This window comes from Carassius auratus, chromosome 37 (assembly GCF_003368295.1).
Source record: "Carassius auratus strain Wakin chromosome 37, ASM336829v1, whole genome shotgun sequence".
Taxonomy (NCBI): Eukaryota; Metazoa; Chordata; class Actinopteri; order Cypriniformes; family Cyprinidae; genus Carassius; species Carassius auratus.
In genome coordinates, this window is record NC_039279.1 from 12,142,608 (window position 1) to 12,165,530 (window position 22,923).

Consider the following 22,923-nt stretch of genomic DNA (forward strand, 5'->3'; position numbering starts at 1 on the left):
TATATGCTAATCGCAATCAGCGTCTTAGCGCAGCGATATTTGCTCGTCTGATGTTGTGAATTGCTGATACGTGTTAATGTTTGTCTTTTAGAGATTCACGTTTTTCTGATACGAATGTCATGCATTAGGCGGGTATACATTTTTAATTATATAATAATATAGGTCAAGATGACGTTACTCGGTTTGTGTTTCCTAATGGCAATCCCGGAGTAACGATTGTTTATTAAAGGAATGGTGTAAAACAAAATTCTGCTTTTTAAGAACTTTTCAGTAAACCATTTCTTCTTTCCCCTGCAGAGGCATCAAGGATCCAGTTTAGAGTGTGGGACAGTGCAAGTCGTCTGAGAAAATCTGCAGCTTCCTTATAAAAGGCAAAATCACCTTTCATGTTGAATAGTCAAATCTGAAAAGTTAGTATATCTCTTGGTTATGGACGGATAAAATAATCAAACATCATCAGACAAATAATACAATATGATATTTTTGATTTATTAAGACATTAAGCAACTATTATCATAGACCTGTGTTATATAGAATTATTGACTCTTCTACATACAACAACAGCAGGCATAACTTAACTGTCTTTTTGAGAACCTCTAGCAGCAAGCCTGCACAAATCTTGAGAACTACCTGAATAAAAAACATTTAATAAGCACATTAAGCCAAAAAATAACAGGATTGGGTTTTTTTTTATGAATTTATACACTCTTAAAAATTGTCCCGTTAAAAAACAGTAAGTAACTGGCAGCACAGTTGCCAGCAAGTTACTGTTAAATTAACAGTGTCTTGCTGTTGTTGAAATTTACAGTTTGTTACTGTTTTTGGAAATACAGCATAAAGCTGTTATTTTATAAATTAACAATAAATTACTGTCAAAAGCATTAACAGTTAGTTGATGTTTTTTTTTTCTTTTAACCGTAAACTACAAACTACACACTGCTAAGAAAAAAAGGTGGAATTATTTTTCTAGATATTTCTTTAATTTTATGAATTAACCCTTTGAAGTCTTGCTATAAAACCATGTTTTAATACAACATACAGATATAGCCTTTGAAACATTAAAAATTCAACACAAAGTGTAACTTCAAATTTGTTTTATTAAAACTTGAAAAAAAAAGCCACTTTAAATCACAAAATATTCTCAAAATTAGTGGCTGATGCAAGTGGAATGACTAAAACTTAAGCCTCAGAGTAAACTTTCGTTTAACTGAATAAACAAATAATTTACATAACATTAGAAAAAACTAAATGAGTGACTTTAGCGAACTGCTGAGAGAATAAGAATTACTAAATTATTAGTGAATAAGAGTTACTGAATGAAGAAATAATTCAATGATGAATGAAGTCAAAATGTAGGTATTCAAGAATGAACACCTGAAAAAATTGTGCGACTAAACACACTAAAAACATGTTTTTATCATGTGTGAAGAGTATGTGTACGGTGTGTGTGTGTGGTATGTCAGTGGATGAGTAAGTTCACTTATATGAAGTCCCACTCAAAGTCCATTAGCTTCTTAAGTAGACTGGCAACCCGAGTGTTGACTGATTTCTTTTTGTGGCCGACCTTCCCTGTCCGCTTTGATAGGACTTGTCCACCCTTGGTGCCTTTTTCAGTATTTATTCCAATGAAGCACCTGAAAAACAAATGCATACATTCAGAATTAGTGTGGGTAAAATTTTACATAACGAGAATGTGAATAGAAATTATCATATGATTCTAAGCATCTAACCTCTGAATAAATTCCAACGTGGATGCAGCCTCAGCTTGGTACTCCACATTGAAATTGTAGAAAGTTGAAAACACAGCAGCAAGTCCAGACAGAAAACTTGGCTGGATGCCCTCACAGATTATTTGCCCCTCAAAACTAATCATCCATTTATGAATGCAGCTTCCTGGTTTTTCACCTAAAACATTTCAAAGAAAAAACAATGTCAGACAGTCATATAACACTAATTTTCTACTGCCAGATTGCAAACAAATGCAAGGGAAACTGAAATGATTTTACCTAGTCACAAAGCCCTGTTCTTTTAACATAACATATGCATTTCAAAATGCTGATTGTGGACTGGTCTGGACAGACACTGAAGTCAACATGTGCATTATACTGTGTATTGTGAAATAGTTGCTGCAATTTTTATGATTTATTTACCTCAATATTTTTGCTCAGTACAGTTGAAGGGTTAAAAAAAAGTAATTAATTAGTCCCCCTCACTTTCAAAGAGTTTTCATTTTCAAAACACAAATGAAACTATTTTTAATATTCTTTCATCATTTCTGTTCATTAAAAGTCCAGTCAAATCCAGGTTAAATGGAAACTCAAACGCGCTAGCCTGACAGACCAGAACAAACCTCACGTCAAGCAAGCATGTTTGAGCTTATTTGCTGTATGCTCAATGATGAATGTTTATACACGAATAAACAAATAAAATTCATACATTTACAAAAATTTATGAAACATTTTGAAGCATCAAAGTTTTTTTTTTTTTCAATTGATTAACAAAAATGCTGAAAGAATTGTATTAATATATTCATTTGTTTTTCAAAGATGAATAAAAGTCTTAAGCGCTTGGAATGACATGAGTGTGGGTAAAAGATAGCAGAATATTTATTTTGTGACCTGTCCCTTTCAGTGTTGTACAGAAGCATTTACCATGTTTTTTGAAATACAGAAAAAACATTCTTAATGGCTTATGTAATAAAATAGACTATACATTCATATAGTTCCCTTTCAGTCGGTCACTCTCGACGCCACGTCGGATGACCGACGAATATGGGACGAATATGGGATATCGCTTCGATAGACCAATCTACTTCGAGTGTAAACTAAACGAGCCAATGCACATTGGCATGCAATTATTGCATCCAGCTGCCGCTGATCACTGCGTGAGTATAAGAGGGCAGCAGGTGCAATGCATACCAGCTTTTCGCTTCGGAGCCGAGCGTTAGTATCGCTCTGCTCAACTGTGTCTGCTGTGAACTACGAGTTCAGCACGCTCTCGGAAGCTTCGTGTGTTGGCGAGACGGCGCTTCAGCGGCGGTCGTTCCTGTGTCGAGTGGATTTGCACACTTCAGGTTGCACTACCCCTGTCGTGTTGCAAGCGGCCATCCCCGCTTGCAACAGCAAATTCTCTCTAAAAGAGCTTCACGGGTGCGTCTTTGTAAAGACGACGGATCGTCCTTAGGATGCCGTTTCACCCGTGCGTTTCTGGGTGCGGTCGTTACCTGGCACCGGGTGATGGTCACGATCGCTGCCTCACGTGTCTGGGCGTCGAGCACGCTGAGGTGGCTTTCGTGGATGAGTCATGTTCTCACTGCGGGAATATGACCATCTCGGAGCTGCAAACCAGGCTCCGCTACGTTCAGGGGGGCGGAGCGGAGTCCCGTTGCCGCGGCCGCGATCTGGGGCTCGTTCTGGAGGCCGACAGACGAGAACCACTTCCGGCAGTAGCGCGAGTGGTTTGAGGATCACAGTGGTGGCAAACCCCGCAGGGAACCAACCCTCTGGGGACCATCACTCCTCTAGCACCTCCGATCCAGTGGAGCAACCCACGGAACGCGCTGGGCCCTCTTCAAGGAGCGTACCAGCGGTATCCAGTGGGACTCCCCCCGACCAGATGTCGATCTCAGCATCGGAGGGAGAGCTGTCGGATCACGGTTCGGTTGCGCTACCGTCCTCTGGGATGGTGACAAAGCCTGATTCGGATCCCGAAGTGGCAGCTATGCTTTCCCGGGCCGCCGAGAGGGTAGGGCTCGAGTGGAATCCCCCACCGCGTCCCGAGCCCTCACGGCTGGATGATTGGTTTCTCGGGGTGGTGCGCGCTGGTTCTCAGCGCCCCACCCCAGTGCCTTTCTTTCCTTTCTTTTTCGTCAAGTGCATGACGAGCTCACCAAGTCGTGGATGGCACCTTTTACTGCCAGAAACCAGCCGGTGGGCTCCTCCTCCCTCACCACCCTCGAGGGCGGTGCAGCGAAGGGGTATTCAGGAATCCCGTCGGTGGAGCGGGCGGTAGCGATGCAATTGTATCCTAAGTCCGCCGCCTCCTGGCGTGGAGACCCGGTGCTCCCTTCCCGGGCCTGTAGGCACTCGTCTGGTCTGACCGGCAGTGCCTATGTGGCTTGCGGGGAAGCTGCTTCCGCCTTACACGCTATGGCGTTACTGCAGGTGCACAAGGCTAAGGCACTGAAAGACCTGCACGAGGGTGGTCACGATCCAGCGCTTCTGGAAGAGCTCCGAACCGCCACTGACCTTGCGCTTCGAGCGACGAAGGTCACCGCGAGTTCGCTGGGTCGTGCGATGTCCACATTAGTGGTCCAGGAGCGCCATCTGTGGCTGGGTCTGGCAGACATGAGGGACACCGACAAGGTCCGGTTTCTCAACGCCCCTGTGTCCCAGACCGGCCTCTTCGGCGACGCAGTCGAGATTTTGGCCCAGCAATTCTCGGCTGCCCAGAAGCAGACTGAGGCGATCCGACACATCCTGCCCCGGCGGGCAGCTGCTGCTATCTCCACCCACCCGCCGGCTGCAGTGCCCCAGCCTGCTCGTCGCCGAGGGCAGCCCCCTGCATCCGCCCCTGCTCACGCGTCGCATCTGCAGCAGCCTCCAAGTGGTGCCGTTGAGCTGGGCACAGGCAGGCTGCCCCTCCCGTCCTGGCCCCCGTCAAACCTGACGGTAAGCAGAAGAGCAAGAGGCCCTGGGACGGGTGACCCAGAGAGAGGTAGCTGCTTTCTGGGGGATGGTGTAGGCACCTCTCCCTCCCCTGGAGGAGGGCCAGGCGGAGAATTTGGAAATCTCGACAGGAGAGTAGTTTCCTCCCTCTCTGGGTCCCAGGAGGGCACGGAGAGTTGCGGACGGCCAAGCACCGGACCTCACTCATCCTCCTCCTTCGCCAGATGGCAGCTGCGGGCGGTTCGAGAGCGTCAACAAAGGCCCTACTCACACACCCTCTGCCAACCCGTGGAACCAGGTGAGCCCTGCACCCCACACTCGCACCACACTCCGGCCTGCTCACAAGCCGCCCGAGTTGGGCCCCTGTGTTCCACCTCGCTGCCCCACTGCGGGTACGGCTGTGGTTCTGCTGGTCCCGCTTGTACGGTTCTTAGGCGCCTGGTCAGCGCTACCCAGCCTGTCTCGCTGGCTTCTGCGAACCATCAGCCTCGGCTATGCGATTCAGATCGCCCGGCTTCCCCCCAAGCTCTGCGGTGTCCGCTTCACTACAGTGGAAGCGTCCAATGCCCCTGTCTTGCGGAAAGAGATCGCAGTCCTACTGGCGAAGGCCGCGATAGAGCCGGTCCCTCCAGCCGATATGAGGAAGGGGCTTTACAGCCCGTACCTCATTGTACCCAAGAAAAGCGGTGGGTTACGACCGGTCTTGGATCTGCGAGTTTTGAATCGGGCCCTCTATCGGCTACAGTTCAAAATGTTGACACAGAAACGCATTTTCAGGTGCGTCCGTCCCCAAGATTGGTTTGCAGCGATCGACCTGAAGGACGTGTACTTTCATGTGTCCATACTTCCGCGCCACAGACCTTTTCTGCGGCTTGCGTTCGAAGGACTAGCATATCAGTACAAGGTCCTGCCCTTCCGGCTGTCCCAGTCTCCCAATGTCTTCACGGAAGTCACGGAGGCAGCTCTCGTTCCTCTCAGAGAGCAGAGTGTTCGCATTCTCAATTGGCTGATACTAGCACAGTCTCGAGATCAGTTGTGCGAGCACAGGGATGTGGTGCTCCGGCACCTGAGCCTGTTGGGCCTTCAGGTCAGCTGGGAAAAGAGCAAACTCTCACCATTGCAGAGGATCTCTTTTCTCGGTATGGAGTTGGATTCGGTCGAACAGACAGCACGCCTCACAGAGGAACGTGCGCGGTCGGTGCTAGCCTGCTTGAATACGTCCAAGAGCAGGACGGCGGTCCCACTGAAACTCTTTCAGAGGCTCCTGGGGCATATGGTGGCCACAGCGGCACTTACACCGCTCGGCCTATCACATATGAGACCGCTCCGGCACTGGCTTTATGGCCGAGTCCCGAGGTGGGCGTGGAAGCGCGGCACTCACCGGGTCCAAGTTACACCGGCCTGTCGCCAAACCCTCACTCCGTGGTCAGATCTGGCATTCCTATGGGCAGGGGTGCCCCTAGAGCAGATCTCCAGGCATGCTGTGGTTTACACGCATGCCTCCACCACCGCCGGGGGGGCCACGTACAACGGGCATGCAGTCTCAGGGGTTTGGACGGGCCCGCAGCTGCAGTGGCACATCAATTGCCTAGAGTTGTTAGCAACGCACCTTGCCTTGAACCATCTCAAAGGTCTCTTACGAGGCAAGCCTGTGCTTGTCTGACTGGACAACACTGCGACTGTTGCGTACATCAACCACCAAGGTGGTCTGCGCTCTCGTCGCATCTTGCAACTCGCCCGCCACCTCCTCCTTTGGAGTCAGAAGGTTCTGAGGTCACTTCGTGCTGTTCACATTCCAGGCCTGCTCAGTCGTACAGCCGACGAGCTGTCTTGAGCAATGCTCCCGGGAGAATGGCGACTCCATCCCCTGACGGTCCAGCTGATTTGGAGGCGGTTCAGAGCCGCTCAGGTAGACCTGTTTGCTGCTCCAGAGACCTCTCACTGCCAGGCTTTCTACTCCCTGACCGAGGGAACTCTCGGCACGGACGCACTGGCACACAGCTGGCCGCGGGACCTACGCAAGTATGCGTTTCCCCCAGTGAGCCTTCTCGCACAGACGTTGTGCAAAGTCCAGGAGGACGAGGAGCAAGTCTTACTAGTAGCGCCATATTGGCCTACTCGGACCTGGTTCCCCGAACTAGTGCTCCTCTCGACAGCCCCTCCTTGGCTGGTTCCTCTGAGGAGGGATTTACTGACTCAGAGACGGGGCACCATTTGGCACCCGCGTCCAGACCTTTGGAAACTCCATGTTTGGTCCCTGGACGGGACGCGGAGGTTCTAGGTGACCTACCCCAAGAGGTAGTTAACACCATCACTTCGGCAAGAGCACCGTCTACGAGACACGCCTATGCCTTGAAGTGGAACCTGTTCGTTGAGTGGTGTTCTTCTCGCCGAGAAGACCCCCGAAGATGCCTGATTGCGGCCGTGCTATCCTTTTTGCAGCAAGGGTTGGAGCGAAGGCTGTCTCCCTCCACCCTCAAAGTCCAGGTTGCCGCTATTGCTGCGTACCATGACCCTGTGAATGGGAAGTCTTTGGGTAAGCATGACCTCATCATCAGGTTCCTTAGAGGGGCCAGGAGGTTAAATCCATCCCGGCCCCCCTGTATACCCTCTTGGGACCTGTCTCTAGTGCTTAAATCACTACAGCAGGGCCCATTCGAGCCTTTGCATTCAGTTGAGCTAAAGTTTCTTTCATTGAAAACTGTGCTCCTGCTTGCACTGGCCTCCATCAAGAGGGTAGGGGACCTGCATGCATTTTCGGTCAACGATTCGTGCCTAGAGTTCGGGCCGGCTGACTCCCAGGTAATCCTGAGGCCCCGGCCTGGCTACGTGCCCAAGGTTCCCACTACACCCTTCAAAGACCAAGTGGTGAACCTGCAAGCGCTGCCCCTGGAGGAGGCAGACCCAGCCCTGGCTTTGCTTTGTCCTGTTCGAGCATTAAGGTGCTACGTGGACCGGACGCCAAGCTTCAGGACCTCAGACCAGCTCTTTGTCTGTTACGGAGGCCGGCAGAAGGGGAATGCCGTCTCTAAGCAGAGGATGGCCCACTGGATTGTGGATGCCATAACCCTGGCTTATCAGGCTCAGGATGTGCCCTGCCCGTTCAGGCTTCGAGCTCACTCAACTAGAAGTGTTGCATCCTCCTGGGCGCTGGCTCGTGGCGCCTCGCTGACAGATATTTGTAGAGCTGCGGGCTGGGCGACCCCTAACACGTTCGCTAGGTTCTATAGCCTTCGTGTAGAGCCGGTATCCTCCTGTGTTCTCACCTCAAACGGGTAGTGGCACTGAGAGGCCCCGGTTAGTGTCGGCTTGCTAAAACTGCTCCAGAGTGTCCGAACTGTAGACCCTGTTGAGTTCCTCCATCACCCTAGGCAGCTGGACGCGGCGGAACGTCCGGCGCCAGGCCTTCATGATGAATCCGTGAGAACCATGGAAGGCTGGGCTCCATATTGAGACCTAAGCGGTACTCGTATGTGTATAGTCCACGGTATAGCCTTAGAGCCCGTGTTTCCCCGGCAGACTTCTGCCTTCCCAAGAGGGTTTTAATCACCTCAAATTTCTCCGTATACTCCTAAACGGATGCTATATGTGTATTTGCCTCCGAGACCTCCTTCGGGAAGGATGGGGCTTCCGCAGCGTCCCGGCTCCAAGCGGACCGGGTACGTTTTCCCAGTGTTATCCAATCTCACCCAGTGAGGTAGTGCTTTGACAATGGTGAGTGGAGCTACTTGTTCTGAGCCCCGGCCTACACCTAATAGGGGCGCAGGCGGCTCGCACAGGGCACTGGAAGGGGCAGCACCCATGGCGCTTTGATAGGGATCCCATATTCGTCGGTCATCCGACGTGGCGTCGAGAGTGACCGACTGAAAGGGAACGTCTCGGTTACGTATGGTAACCCTCGTTCCCTGAAGGAGGGAACGGAGACGCCACGTCCCGTCGCCATGGTTGCTGTACCGCCGCTGAGCTGCCGGGTTCCCGGCTCGGCTCCTCAGCGAAAAACTGGTATGCATTGCACCTGCTGCCCTCTTATACTCACGCAGTGATCAGCGGCAGCTGGATGCAATAATTGCATGCCAATGTGCATTGGCTCGTTTAGTTTACACTCGAAGTAGATTGGTCTATCGAAGCGATATCCCATATTCGTCCCATATTCGTCGGTCATCCGACGTGGCGTCTCCGTTCCCTCCTTCAGGGCACGAGGGTTACCATACGTAACCGAGACGTTCTATACATACCAAAGAGTATCAGTCGAGGAGTTGAAGGTAGTTCAAGTGTCCTTTCTACATCAGCTGCAGTGGAAGATGCCTAAGAAACAGTAACAATGATGAGGACACAGAGACAAAAAACACTAACAATATTTTTGATGAAAAATATTGAAGGAATTATCTGCATATAGTGGACTTCAATGGTGCAATGATGTGGACTTTAAGATGGGAATAAAACTGAGTTAGTGTATCACATTTGTCATTGTGTTGTCTGTAAAGATGTGATTTTAAAGCTGCTAATTTAGCAAATTTCCTGGATGCAACAATGAAGAAACAAGTTAGGGGTATTGCTGTGAATCCTCATGTGCTTCACATAGACCACTGGAGTACTGCATTGCTGCCCGCATAACTGACACCCAAACATGCTGACAAGTCTAAATGGACAGTCTTTGGGAACGAAAAAACATAACTCAAACAATCTCAACAATAACAAAAGAAAATCTCCACAAAAATAAAACTGCCATTGGCCTACTGTACTGGGTAAATTAACATTGCAATACAAACCAAAATAAATCAACATGAATTATTCTTACTGATTATTATATCGCGTAACTTATTCTATCAAGCCAACTTGGATCGAAGCAATCCAAAATACAGCCAACAATAAAGTAACAAAACGACAACACTATTAAGAAAAACTTCCCTCGGAATACAGTTATGTACAAATTAGAAGAACAAGCTTACTCGAATTCGCAAGCACAACGTTATTGAAATCAACGTTTTGTCTAATATACACTAATAGGCATTAAATGAAAAGATAGCAAGCTAAAATTAGCAAACGAGAAGACGATAATTTCAGCGTGTTACAGATACATCAATATTACTTCGTTGCTATTGTGTTAAAGGCTTACTTTGCAGAATTTATATCATGTTTGATTAAACTCACCTTGTAATCGGGGGATATCTGAATCTATCCAGCTCCAATCTATGATGCCGTTGGAACGTTGATGATTTTAGCACTGAAATGGACATATTAAACAGTTACAGCCTCAGCATCCACTTATCAAAGTTATTTGCACAGTTATTTGCAATTGCAAACGTGTATTTTGTGTGAAAGGAGCCAGGCAAAGGTGCACTCACCGGTTAAATCACAATATAAAGACGGATGAAAATCCACATGTGCTCGCTGCAGCTGTACTGTTTTCTTTCCTTCGAGCAATAAATACGGTAAAATAACGTTAAATTTTATCTAGGTCATTTCACCGAACGTAAATAAACAGGTAAGCACTGCTATTTAAAATAACGGGTTTATACTGTTAAAATTTTGACGTAAATTAACAGCAATTTTTAACAGTGTACTCCATGTCACTGACCTTTTGGGTGGTCTTCACACAATGTGCTTCCAGTTTGATGATTCCTGCAGCCTCATTTATGATTGTACCTTTGAGAGGTGATGTAATTTTAATCACATGACACCACAGCTTTAACCCAGAGTTTCACTGGCATTCATGTATTTTTGGGGAGCTACAAACAAGAAACCTTAAGTGTCCCACATTACGCAGTGTCCCACTTTAGGGCAATTTATCCTATTTGCAATTTTGCAAGGAATTGTTTATCTGCTACACTGCACATAGTCACTCCTGGATTAATTGTTTTTTTGTGATATGATTTGACTTAATTTAATAAAAATTTACTTAATTTGATTTTATTTGTTTTACTTACACTGTACAGTTACATTCTTATTACAACAGTGTAAATGGGGTCTCTGATTGTGAATAATTGGTTACTGTTGTAAACATTCATCTGAATGCATCAAGTAAGTGACGTGACATAAAGCCAAGTATGGTGACCCGTACTCAGAATTTGTGTTCTGCATTTAACCCATTCAAAGTGCACACACACACATTTATGCTGCTGCACCCAGGGAGCAGTTGGGGGTTCAGTGCCTTTCCCAAGACTCAAACCCACAACCTTAAGGTTAGGAGTCAAACTCTCTAACCACTAAATCACAACTTCCACAGTTGTTTATGAATAGTCTTGTGCACTTTGTTTCCCACTATTATTGAACTGTAAGTGAACATGTTGTACGTGATTTGTTTTGTATTCAGTTTTCAGTAAAATATATTTCACAATATAAAATGTATATTTTAAGAATTTATTTTTGTTTTTTTGTTTTTTCACAGAGGACAGTATAGAGAGTGCACAAATGGGAGAGAGAGGAGGGGACTCTTTCAAGGATAACCTGAAGCACATCCACGCTATATGTCAGAGCACTGCACAAGGCTGTTGGTTCTGACATTTTATCTGAATTTGAAAAAACTATTTTACTTAAAATATTAAATGCATTTAATTTAAGGCAGGGTTTTTCCTGCATAGAGAATTTCAAAGCAACTGTGTCTGTCAAATTTAGTGCCTTCTCTGGCTGTCGACATATGCTCCTATCACCCTTAACCCATGGTTGCAGGTTCCATTCTCAAACTGTTTTACCCATTTCCATTGCAAAAATATAAAAATCTCTTGTAATGAGAGGTCGACCAACAATGTTTTTTCACTGGCCGATGCTGATATTTAGAAATCAGGGTGGCCGATGACTGAGATATGATGCAGATTTTTGGACCGATATTTTTGGCCGATTTTCTTATACCATTGATATTCTATTTTTTTTTTTTTTTTAGATGCACCTGTACTTGTTCTGCCTTTGGGACTAATCACAGTTGTGCTCAAGTCTAATCAAATGAGCTATTTTTGTCTTATTTTCTCATATCCCATGTGATCCAGTTGGGTCAGTTTTTCATTAATATGTTTGTCTTAAGCTGTGTTAAATAAGAAGTGTAAATACAGAATGTTCATTTACTTTTGGCTAGACTATGCCTTTAAGTGAACCAGAATCTGCTATCAAATCATGGTCATATTATAGTTACAATTACATTTAAACTGGACAGTTTATTTAATATTTTGGATACCTGAAGAACTGTAACACTTGCCATCGTGATGCTAAAATACATAAGTATTATTAGAAAGAACAATGGTAAATGCAATTGACTTATGGCATTGCCTTTTAATTAAGGGAGCAGAAGCAGAAAGTGTGCCACAAGGAAAATGAACAGGAGTTTAAATTCTGAATGTCTTTATTAAAATAAAATCCAGCCATGGTGTAAAAATTAAATGTGATCCACACCTCAAAATGTAAACAAATAAAAACAAATGTTATCAAATATATAGTGTTACTGTCACAATTATTGCACTGCTTGAGTAGCAAAGAACCCAGATAAGGAGTAACTCAAACACTGGTCTTTAATAATACAAAACCAAGGTATAACACAGGGCAGGCAGGAGTACACACAAAGAAACACGTATTCATTCAATACCAGACAAACAGCAAACGCTAAAGCTGGGACTTAAATGCATTAGAGGATGGATGAGATGCACCTAGGATCAATAAACATAATAAACATGAGGGAAAACTGGGTCATGGAAAACACGTGGGGAACAAAATGCCGTCTAATGATTGAGATGGCTAAATGCTACATTAAAGGTAAATGTTTTATTTTATCAGTGCCTTATAATTCTTATATTACTTTTTTTTTTGTGGAGAGAACATATGACATAAAATTACATTTAATTTCACTCGTTTGCTATATGGAAGAAAATTCATGCCACACTGAAATGCAATCAATCATTACATTAAACTATCTTTGGGATCCGAAAGGAAACTATTTACCTTTCTTATGGCCAACATTACCTGTGGTATAAGTTCTGATCTGTGAAAAAATAAATAAAATAAAAAAACAACTGGAAAAACAAACGAGCATTATATTTATATGATAATGTTATTTAAACTTTAAGCTCTTAGTTTAAAGCGCCTTTGGATAATGACAGTTTAGAAATCCTGTAAAATATTTTTAGCCAACTAGATGTTAGGCCTTAGTTACTTTAATCTTAAAACATAAACATAAAGGTAGAGTATATTTTATTTATTCTGACTTAGGGCCCTATCTTGCACTCAGCGCAATTGACTTTGTACACCGACGCATGTGTCATTCCTATTTTGCACCCGCGCAAAGCGCGCTTTTCCCTCCACAGAAGCACGTCGCTAAACTAGTGAATGAACTTGCGCTCCCTGGGCGGTTCAGCGCAAAAAAGGAGGCGTGTTCCGGCGCAAACAATCCCTGGTGCTATTTTGCTGTTCCATTACACAATTGCGCCACTGACCAGAAAAAACCTAGTCTAAAGTCAGTGGCGCGTTGCGCGTTGTTCATTATGCTATTTTAAGGGCGCAAGCTTGACCATAATGTATAGCGTGCACAACGCGCATACACTTTGCTCATGTAATCTACACAGATGCAACAGTTATTTTTGCAAATCATAAATTGTTACACTAAAAAAATATTAACACATGAGATGACGGAAATCATTGTGGTGTGACACGAAGATGTGAAAAAAAAAATAGGCATAAAACTAGCTCACAAATTATTCAGGCTAATTATTCTCCCATCCCCATACAACACAACTTCTCTGTCTTTCACTGCTCTTACAAGAACATCAGTCTCCTCGGCTGTGAACCGCTCCTGGCGTGCGCCTGGTAAATACGCCATAATAATAGCAATCCATAATGGAACTTGCGCACCTGCTTTTAAAGGGAATGTTGGATGACGCTCTGATTGGTTTATTTCACGTTACGCCCAAACCACACCTATGAATAATGAAGCTGCTTCAGACCAACCCATTTTAGATTTGCGCCGGGCGCAAGAGCCATTTATCCCGCCGGGAAAATAGCAACAGCGCCGAGACCCGCCCACAAACTTACTTGCGCTTCGCGCTTTGACACTTGCGTTTCAGATCGTTAAAATAGGGCCCATGATCTTCATTATACATTAATAGAATAAATAGCCATAAAGTGTCAGTACATGAAGCACAATCAAATGCATATTACATTATGTACATCTGATAAGTATTTAATATGTGATGACTTTACTGTGAGGACATCCTGAGTTCACTAAGGTTACTGAGGAACTCATCATTGTCTTCATAACTCAGAGCTTTCTCATAGCACTCAATGGCTTGATCTTTCTCCCCATTTACCTTATGAAGGAACCCTAGTATCCCATAAGCCTCCACATCATTTGAGTTTCTCTGAATTCGTTTATCAGCGATCTTCTTTAAAATGTTGGCACTTTTCTTCCCTGTGAGTAAATTCGGTTTAATCTTTAGACATTCCATGAAGTATTTGATAGCTGACGACTCACATCTGTGGCAGTAAAGCTGGAATTCAGCATAACACAAATTGACAACATGTAGATTGTCGTTTTTCTCTCTGGCTGCTTTAAAAGCGAGCTGAAACAGCTCCTCAGCCCGTGACATATCCCGGTTCTCTCCATACAGCAGCGCTAGATCGCTCATTGCAGAAATGAAGGAGGCTGTCAGGCTGGTGGCCTTTTCTAAATGATAGATGCATTGATCGCGAATCTGTTGAACTTTTGCCCCTTTGGCATGGTTACTTTGCTCCTGCAACAGTTGGATTTTCTTAAACTTATAGCAAAGAGCTAACTGATGATGTATGAAACTCGAATCGGGTGAGTTTTCCAGTGCTCGCTTCAAAAGAGGAATTGACCTGTCCACACTTCCTTGATTCCTGAAGAATTTTGCAACATATCGCATGACATGTGGGTGATCTGGAGATCCTTCTAAAGCCTTCTCTACCAAACTCTCAGCCTCTTGGTACTTTTTGTAAACAATCAGCCGCATGCTTAAGAGGACTTTGAGAACATCATCCTCTGGATTCGTGGCAATGGCTCGTTTCAGCTGCTTTATTGTAGGCGAATTATCCAAACTGGAATTCTCGAATTCGGTGCGATACAGAGCAATTGCATAACCAGCATTCCATTCGCCTTCCTCTGGTTCAATTTCTAAAGCCTTCCTGAAACATTCTTTGGCTCTGTTGTAATATTTTTGTGAGAATTTAAGAAAAGTCCATCCCTTTTCACCAAGCACCTCTGGAACAGATGACCACTCAGTGAGTAAGGTTTCATTTATCTTCTGAAGCTTCTTCAGGTAACTTTCACATTCTTTGTAGTTCTTCTTGTGGTAGTTTATCCAGGCGAGGTTTCCATAAGTGACAATGAGAGTTTTATGAAATTCATCCTGGTGGCATTCCATGAGTAGCTTCACGGATGTCATGAGATTATTATGTGCCTCCTCGTGAAACCCCAGAAGGAACTGGACATAGGCCAAAGGACTGTAAGTTTTGGCAAGGCCTTCTTTCTTTCCGAAGTACAGCTTAATCTGTTCTTGCAGTCTATTGAGAACATCATTTAGATCTATATCATCTCTGTTCAGAGCCCAGGTGAAGTGGCATTCCAACTGGAGAAGTTTTGCTCTCAAAGTTCTGTCCGGATCCATACCTGTAAAAATAGAAAGATGTATATTTAATATTGTTTATATAATAATAATGATAATTCCACAGACAAAAACATCTGTCAGAATGTTTATATATAGCAGTGTCTATAACAATATACCAATAGCTTTCCACTGCATTTAATCATATACACACACACACACACACACACACACACACACACACACACACACACACACACACACACACACACACACACACACATATATATATATATATATATATATATATATATATATATATATTCTGGATAAATATATATGTTAAAATGTGCATTTATTCTAAATTATTCTTTTTTTAATTGGAAACACATTTATTTTTCTCTTGAAGTACATTTTTTATATTAAATATAATATCAGATTTACGGAACTTATATAAATAGCTTTGCTAAAACTACTGTAAACCAAATGCAAAAAAACATTGTAATTTTAGGGATACACTTACCTTATCTAGGACGTCTGTTTGATAAATGTTTCAGGATCTGTTTGAGGAGGAAGGTGGTGCAAGCTTTATTAACCTTTTCTAGAGATGGGAGTGTCAAACTCAGAATGGAAACTGAAAATTGGCTGAAGAAAGAGGGAAAGACAAACAGCATAAGAGTGAGAACTTAAGCTTGTCTTAAATTATGTGTAATATTTTTTTGTTAAATAAATGTTGGTCTAAACCATTGCCAGCTGGAGTCTGGTACATATGATCTAAAATATTTTTTTGTTTGTATTTATATTATATATATTGTAGACAGTGAAATTTAAACTACACACACACACACACACGTATATATATATATATATATATATATATATATATATATATATATATATATATATATATATATATATATATATATATATATATATATATATATACATATATATATATATATATATATATATATATATATATATGAAATATGCGAAAACTATATTTTCAATAATTTACTTACTTATATTTATTTTACGAGCGAGCGGAACAGCGATATGTTTCACTAGTTCAGTATGCAGAGCAGTTCCTGATGCGTCATGCCCTATGGTCATGCCCATTCACATCAGTTTACTGACAATATCTGCTTCCGAGATGAACAAAAGGCATATAACGTCTGGAAAACAATATGCTTTGTAGGAGCTACTCATTGTCATTACATACTGAAATAAACTTTTACACAATAAACAATTACAGTCGTAACAATCTGAACTTAGCTTGTTCAACGTTTCCTATTTTTGTACTGCGTCACAGATGTTAAAGTTAGATGCTAATCGCAATCAGCGTCTTAACGCACTATAACGATATTTGCTCGTCTGATGTTGTGAATAGCTGATACGTATTAATTTTAGAGATTCACGTTTTTCTGATACGAATGTCATGCATTAGGCGAGTATACATTTTTAATCGTATAATTATATAGGTCAAGATGACGTTACTCGGTTTGTGTTTCCTAAATATCATATAATGGCAATTTTGGGTAATATTTAAATGAATAACGATTGTTTAAAGGAATGGTATAAAACAAAATTCTGCTTTTTAAGAACTTTTCAGTAAACCATTTCTTCTTTCCCCTGTAGAGGCATCAAGGATCCAGTTCAGGGTGAATGTGGGACATTTCTAGCCTGGTAATACCAGACTCTGCTACGTCACTTTGCTTCGTAGACAGTACAGAAGCGAAATGAAATTGAGCGGAAGTAGGAAGTCGGACGTAGTCAGGCTAGGACATTTCAGACTTCTGTGACATATTGTGATGTTTACATGAAATCCACACCTAATACCATTTTAAAAACCCCAGTATGTGTTTTAAATAAATCAAAAGAGAAAATTCAGATAACACATTCATAAAATAAATGATAGACATATTAGTGCTCTTAGTACAAGTCGTCTGAGAAAATCTGCAGCTTCCTTATAAAAGGCAAAATCACCTTTCATGTCGAATAGTCAAATCCGAAAAGTTAGTATATCTCTTGGTTATGGATGGATAAAATAATCAAACATCATCAGACAAATAATACAATATGATAGTTTTGATTTATAAGACATTAAGCAACTATTATCATAGACCTGTGTTATATTATGTAGATAGAATTATTGACTGTTACATACAACAAAAGCAGGCATAACTTAACTGTCTTTTTGAGAACCTCTAACAGCAAGCCTGCACAAATCTTGAGAACTACCTGAATAAAAAACATTAAATAAGCACATTAAGCCCAAAAATAACAGGATTGTTTTTTTTGTTTTTTTTTATGAATTTATACTCTATGTCACTGACCCTTGGGTGGTCTTCACACAATGTGCTTCCAGTTTGATGATTCCTGCAGCCTCATTTATGATTGTACATTTGAGAGGTGATGTGATTTCGATCACATGACACCACAGCTTTAACCCAGAGTTTCACTGGCATTCATGTATTTATGGGGAGCTACAAACAAGAAACCTTAAGTGTCCCATATTACGCAGTGTCCCACTTTAGGGCAATTCATCGTATTTGCATTTTTGTAAGGAATTGTTTATCTGCTACACGGCACAGTCACTCCTGGTAGAGATTCGTTGGTCTTTTGTGATAGGTATTGATTTGACTTCATTTAATAAAAATTTACTTAATTTTACTTGTTTTACTTAAAGCTGTGGTAGGGAACTTTTGACGCTCTAGCGGTTAATAAACAGAACTGCTTCCGTCTTGCGGAAGAACATCGTAGCCGGAACTACTTCTCTCTGTTTATGTCAATGAAGAATCACAAAGGTAATGGGTTACTCTGCCACGGTACCCCCGAAGCAATCTAAAATAGTCCGAATATAAACACTTATTATAGGTGTACCCTAGTGATTCAGGACAAGCTAAAAACACAGTTTGGAAAATGGATTCATGATATACTCGCTTATTATGTACATTTTTCTACATTTTGTAGAAAAATTCAAATTTTATTGTTCTTTGTGGATTGTAACAGTAGTACACTCTGTACATGGCTTTAGTTCATAGGTTCGATTTTACAGAGGTATGGCATTACATTTGTCAAGTTATTTGAACAGACATGCATGATTTTTGTGTGTATATTATTATTATTATTATTTTTCAGGATGACATGATCAGGAGGTGGTGGTGTTCTGTTCTCCTGGACAGCTTTACTCCGCAAATGTATGTAGCTGTTTGAATGTTGCTACATGAAACATTACTCTGTACTATATCTAGCAATAAACCTACCTCTTGACATTTGTTCTTTTAGAGCTCAACCACTGAGGGGGAGAACTTCACCATTCACCATGTCTTCAGGCAGAGTCCAGCAAAGCAGGTTATTTGTGCACATACATTCATTAACAACTAATAATTACATATGTGTGTACATGCAGAGGTATTTTAGTTATTACAGCTACATAGTTGTTCAGATGTGGTATTATGTACAAGTACTATATTGGTCATTACTGTGGATTATTTAATATATAGCTATCAGTTAACATCAGCATCAAAGACATTTAAAAACATTTCAGCTTAATTCATTTTCAGACAGCAGCGAGTGTTTTAAATAACTTCTGTTTGCGATCTAATGTGGATTTTGTTCACCATATAAGACAGAAATATTCATATTCAATATAAAAAATCTTCATGTGGATCATGCATACAAATATATACAAATATATCACTGGATTATTACAATTAATGGCAAAATGAATGTGTGGAAATGTAAACTAATATATCCTACTGACAATAGCAAAAGATATAAATAATTGGCTTAAAACAGGTTTTTTTCAATGTGAAAATACTAACATGCCTAATACTTCTGCACAGTACTGTATATATTAACATTTTATTAGTGTTATTATAAAAGAATGAGTATGCAGTTGTGACAACAATCTATAGAGTTTTTAATGAGAGTTTTAAAGCACGGTTGTCTGTAGTCAGTGTTTATATAATGTTTAATAACTTTTATATACATGTATAAATAAACCTATGTATGTTTTTGATTCAACAGCTTCCCCTGGAAATCCTCATGGAAGTTATTTTGTCAGCGGGTGACTCTGTATATTTGACACTTTCTCTGGTTTGCAGATGGTTTAGGGATGTGCTCCGAAGTTTTTTGGAAAGCGGCACAGTTTGCCTGGCTAGACAGTAAGATTTCCCCCTCTTTAATGCTCATTCTCCAATTGAGTTCAGACGGATGTACAGCATCAGGGAACACTTGCAGTGCAGAGCCCTTTTCAAGTTTAACCCACCAGGGTACAGGGAAGAGACCGGCGTGGTGATCTTCTGGGCTTTTGTTTACACAGGATTTTGTTCCAAGGACTGTTTTTTATTTTTTATTTTTATTTTTTGTGGCATGAAACACATTTGTGTGTTAAGTTCATTGAAGGGAAATAGAGAATGGACTGAGATCAGCTGGTTTTGATGTATTAATTGATGTAATTTAAAGTTAAACTTTGCAGTGTATAATGTTTTAATAAAAAAGCTATGGCAAACACGTGCATGACAACCGGTTTCAGTCATTTACATCAGTCTATCATTCTTTAAGGTTTCTCATATTTGATGGTAACATCATTTGCTATGCATTGCTCATAATGGATTCTTAATTTAGTTGTGACAGGATTGTGAGGATTAATGAGGTTTTCAGTAGGGCAGTTCAGAAAACAAATAACAGAAAGTGACAAGTGTTTTTGGGCAAGTTCTTTAGAACCTGTATAGTTCCTTCCTTGCAAAAAGTAACCATGGATTTATTGTAGTAAAATATTTGTTGGCATATTAATTACTGTGAGCTGTAATTATAAAAACACCATAGTTTTACTATAGTTACTGTAGCAGAACCATGGTAAATTTTCGTAGGGGCCAAGGGAATGTTGAGAATATTATTGGTGACGTTCAGAGACTGGTGACAATTTGTTACACACACGACGCACACACATACACACACACATACATACATACATACATATATATATATATATATATATATATATATATATATATATATATATATATATATGTAATTTGAATATATAAATCAAGGTACTCCATGACTATCTACATAACCATACTTCGCATTATATTGCCGTGTCATTTTCAAACCAGAGAGTAATGCCGAGGTAGTGTCTACAGCCTTTGAGGGAGTAGACCATTTATTTCTATTCTGTTCGTCGTAATCCAAAACTCTTTGTATTTATACGGGATGTTGTGGAAATGCAACAATAAATGCAAAAACACAACATTTATATTCACTTTTTAATTTATATTAAAAGTTTATTCATCTGAGTGTCTACTTCCGCATTCCAATCCTGCTCAGAGCGTCATAATTCTCTATACCAATAAGCTGTAAAATCGTCACTCATCTGTACACCAATAAGCTCATCTTAATCATAAACCAATAACCGCTGAGGTGGGCGGGGCGACACGTGTCGCTCCGCCCCAACGTGTCACCCCGCCCCATCGTCCAGACTGCACTCTGGGATACTTGATTCAAAGGGCACACACACACATTTATGCTGCTGCACCCAGGGAGCAGTTGGGGGTTCAGTGCCTTTCCCAATACTCAAACCCAAAACCTTAAGGTTAGGAGTCAAACTCTCTAACCACTAAACCACAACTTCCACAGTTGTTTAAGAATAGTCTTGTGCCCTTTGTTTCCCACTGTTATTGAACTGTAAGTGAACATTTTGTATGTGTTTTTTTTTTCAGTTTTCAGTAAAATATATTTCACAATATAATTATTTTTTTTTAACAGAGGACAGTACAGAGAGTGCACAAATGGGAGAGAGAGGAGGGGACTCTTTCAAGGATAACCTGAAGCACATCCACGCTATATGTCAGAGCACTGCACAAGGCTGTTGGTTCTGACATTTAATCTGAATTTGAAGAAACAATTTTACTTAAAATATTAAATGCATTTAATTTAAGACAGGGTTTTTCCTGCATAGAGAATTTCATAGCAACTGTGTCTGTCAAATTTAGTGCCTTCTCTGGCGGTCGACATATGCTCCTATAACCCTTTACCAGCGACATGGTTGCAGGTTCCATTCTCAAACTGTTCGACCCATTTCCACTGCAAAAATAAAAAATATCTCTTGTAATTAGAGGTCGACCAACAATGTTTTTTTCACTGGCCGATGCTGATATTTAAAAATCAGGTCGGCCGATGACTGAGATATGATGCAGATTTTTTGTAATGGGCTCGTATCTGCATTGCAGTTTTCATCCTGGCCTGCAGGGGTCACTCTCAATGAGTACGGTGTCATGTTCCCTCCAGAACTGCAGTTGGCTCTTGCCCTATGAACTCTAGCCCTGTGGTCTCTCCGCTCCTTCAGAGGGCGTTATCACCCCATACCATGTTCAGTGCTGTAACAACAATGAGTTTTACACAGTAATTAACTCAAATGATATATAGGGAATTTGGATAATTAATCAGGAATATGATTAATATATATCTCAGATGACAGTTACATTTAATTTTATTGATTATGAAAAATAGCTCAATTGTCTATACCAATAACTAATTACAGGGCACTTTAACTTACTCATTAATATGTCAATATTCCATTCTTCATATCAATTATTGTGATATCTCTTACTGTAAATTACTGCAAATCAAACAGTGGTTTGTCCAGCAAACCACTGTTGACCTATGTATTTTCAATAAAGTTATCACGCCTTATAATTCAAGGAAAAATATTCTCTGGCCATGAAAACATTATCCTATCCTTATGATAAATTTAGTTTCTAAATTTAAAGCTTGTAGCTAAAGATCAGGCCTTTCAGTAAATCATAATGTGAGTGGGGTGGAGTCCAAGCCAATCATCAGTGTATGGGTTTTTAATAATTAAACTAGTAATACATCAAACTACAAATCACACAGAGTAAATATGCGTACGACAATACAGACAGTAAACTCTTTACAAGACATAATGGAATCCAAATAAAAGAGAGAGAGATAGAGAGAGAGAGAAAGAGAGCGAGCGAGCGAGAGAGAGAGAAAATGGAGAAAGTGAGAGAGATCACAGAATGAGCTCAGGTATGAAAATCAGTCAGTAACCTTTTTGGAAGCCAACAACAATCAGATCATAGCAACACTTTAAAGCAGCATTTAAATCTCCATAGAAAAGTGATACTTGCATGGCCCACTCGTGCGTGAGCGTGGTCTTTTTGTGACACTTTGTGCGCTGGTCCTTTTGAAAACAGCGTGCGTGTTCCGGAGGCCGTGTGACGCGCGTGCAAGCTGCGCTGGATCTTGGCGTGACCGTGGAGTCACGTGGTCCTTTGTTCTGTCTTTGCGCGGTATTTGAAAGGTTCAACAAACAATGTTCCAGAATTCGTCTTCCTTGTGTGGAGAGGCGAATAGTTGAATAAACTTAGTAAAGAAAAGAAAACAAACAACAAAAACGAAAGCTTCCAAAGGAGCCATGAAAATGGCTTCCCTTTCCTCAGTCCCTGTGCTGAGGGGGACGGCGAAATGAAATGGGCCTCACGGGAGCGACGTTGGTCGCAGCAGCGTGTCCAAGAACGAAGAACGAGAAGAAGAGAAGAGCACGATATGAGCGCGACCCAAGGCCGCACCGAGGGACTCGTGGGAGCAACCTGGGTTGATGCAGGAGGGAAGGGAGTCAGCGTAAGAAGAGAAGGCGGTCCTTTTTCGGTCGACTTTTATTGCTTGAGATGATTCACGCCTCTTTT

At 41.8% G+C, this 22,923-nt stretch overlaps 1 protein-coding gene and 3 long non-coding RNA genes across 4 annotated transcripts; 2 read left to right on the forward strand and 2 right to left on the reverse strand.

The window, feature by feature from the left end:
• Positions 1 to 18: 18 nt before the first annotated feature.
• On the forward strand, positions 19 to 12,934 carry LOC113056218 (uncharacterized). The gene is made up of 3 exons (XR_003277674.1): positions 19 to 132; positions 298 to 410; positions 11,056 to 12,934. It is a non-coding gene; the product is annotated as an uncharacterized LOC113056218 (long non-coding RNA).
• On the reverse strand, positions 951 to 10,224 carry LOC113056216 (uncharacterized). Its single transcript, XR_003277672.1, has 4 exons — positions 9,819 to 10,224; positions 8,903 to 8,972; positions 1,731 to 1,905; positions 951 to 1,634 (listed from the first exon to the last, which is right to left on the reverse strand). It is a non-coding gene; the product is annotated as an uncharacterized LOC113056216 (long non-coding RNA).
• A 681-nt stretch (positions 12,935 to 13,615) lies between the features above and the next one.
• On the reverse strand, positions 13,616 to 22,401 carry LOC113056210 (interferon-induced protein with tetratricopeptide repeats 5-like). The gene is made up of 3 exons (XM_026222812.1): positions 22,362 to 22,401; positions 15,732 to 15,853; positions 13,616 to 15,273 (listed from the first exon to the last, which is right to left on the reverse strand). Exon 3 carries the CDS (start codon positions 15,269 to 15,271, stop codon positions 13,844 to 13,846), a length of 1,428 nt encoding a protein of 475 aa, XP_026078597.1. The 5' UTR covers positions 15,272 to 15,273; positions 15,732 to 15,853; positions 22,362 to 22,401; the 3' UTR covers positions 13,616 to 13,843.
• Positions 18,500 to 19,314, forward strand: LOC113056217 (uncharacterized). The gene is made up of 2 exons (XR_003277673.1): positions 18,500 to 18,562; positions 19,241 to 19,314. It is a non-coding gene; the product is annotated as an uncharacterized LOC113056217 (long non-coding RNA).
• Positions 22,402 to 22,923: the final 522 nt, after the last annotated feature.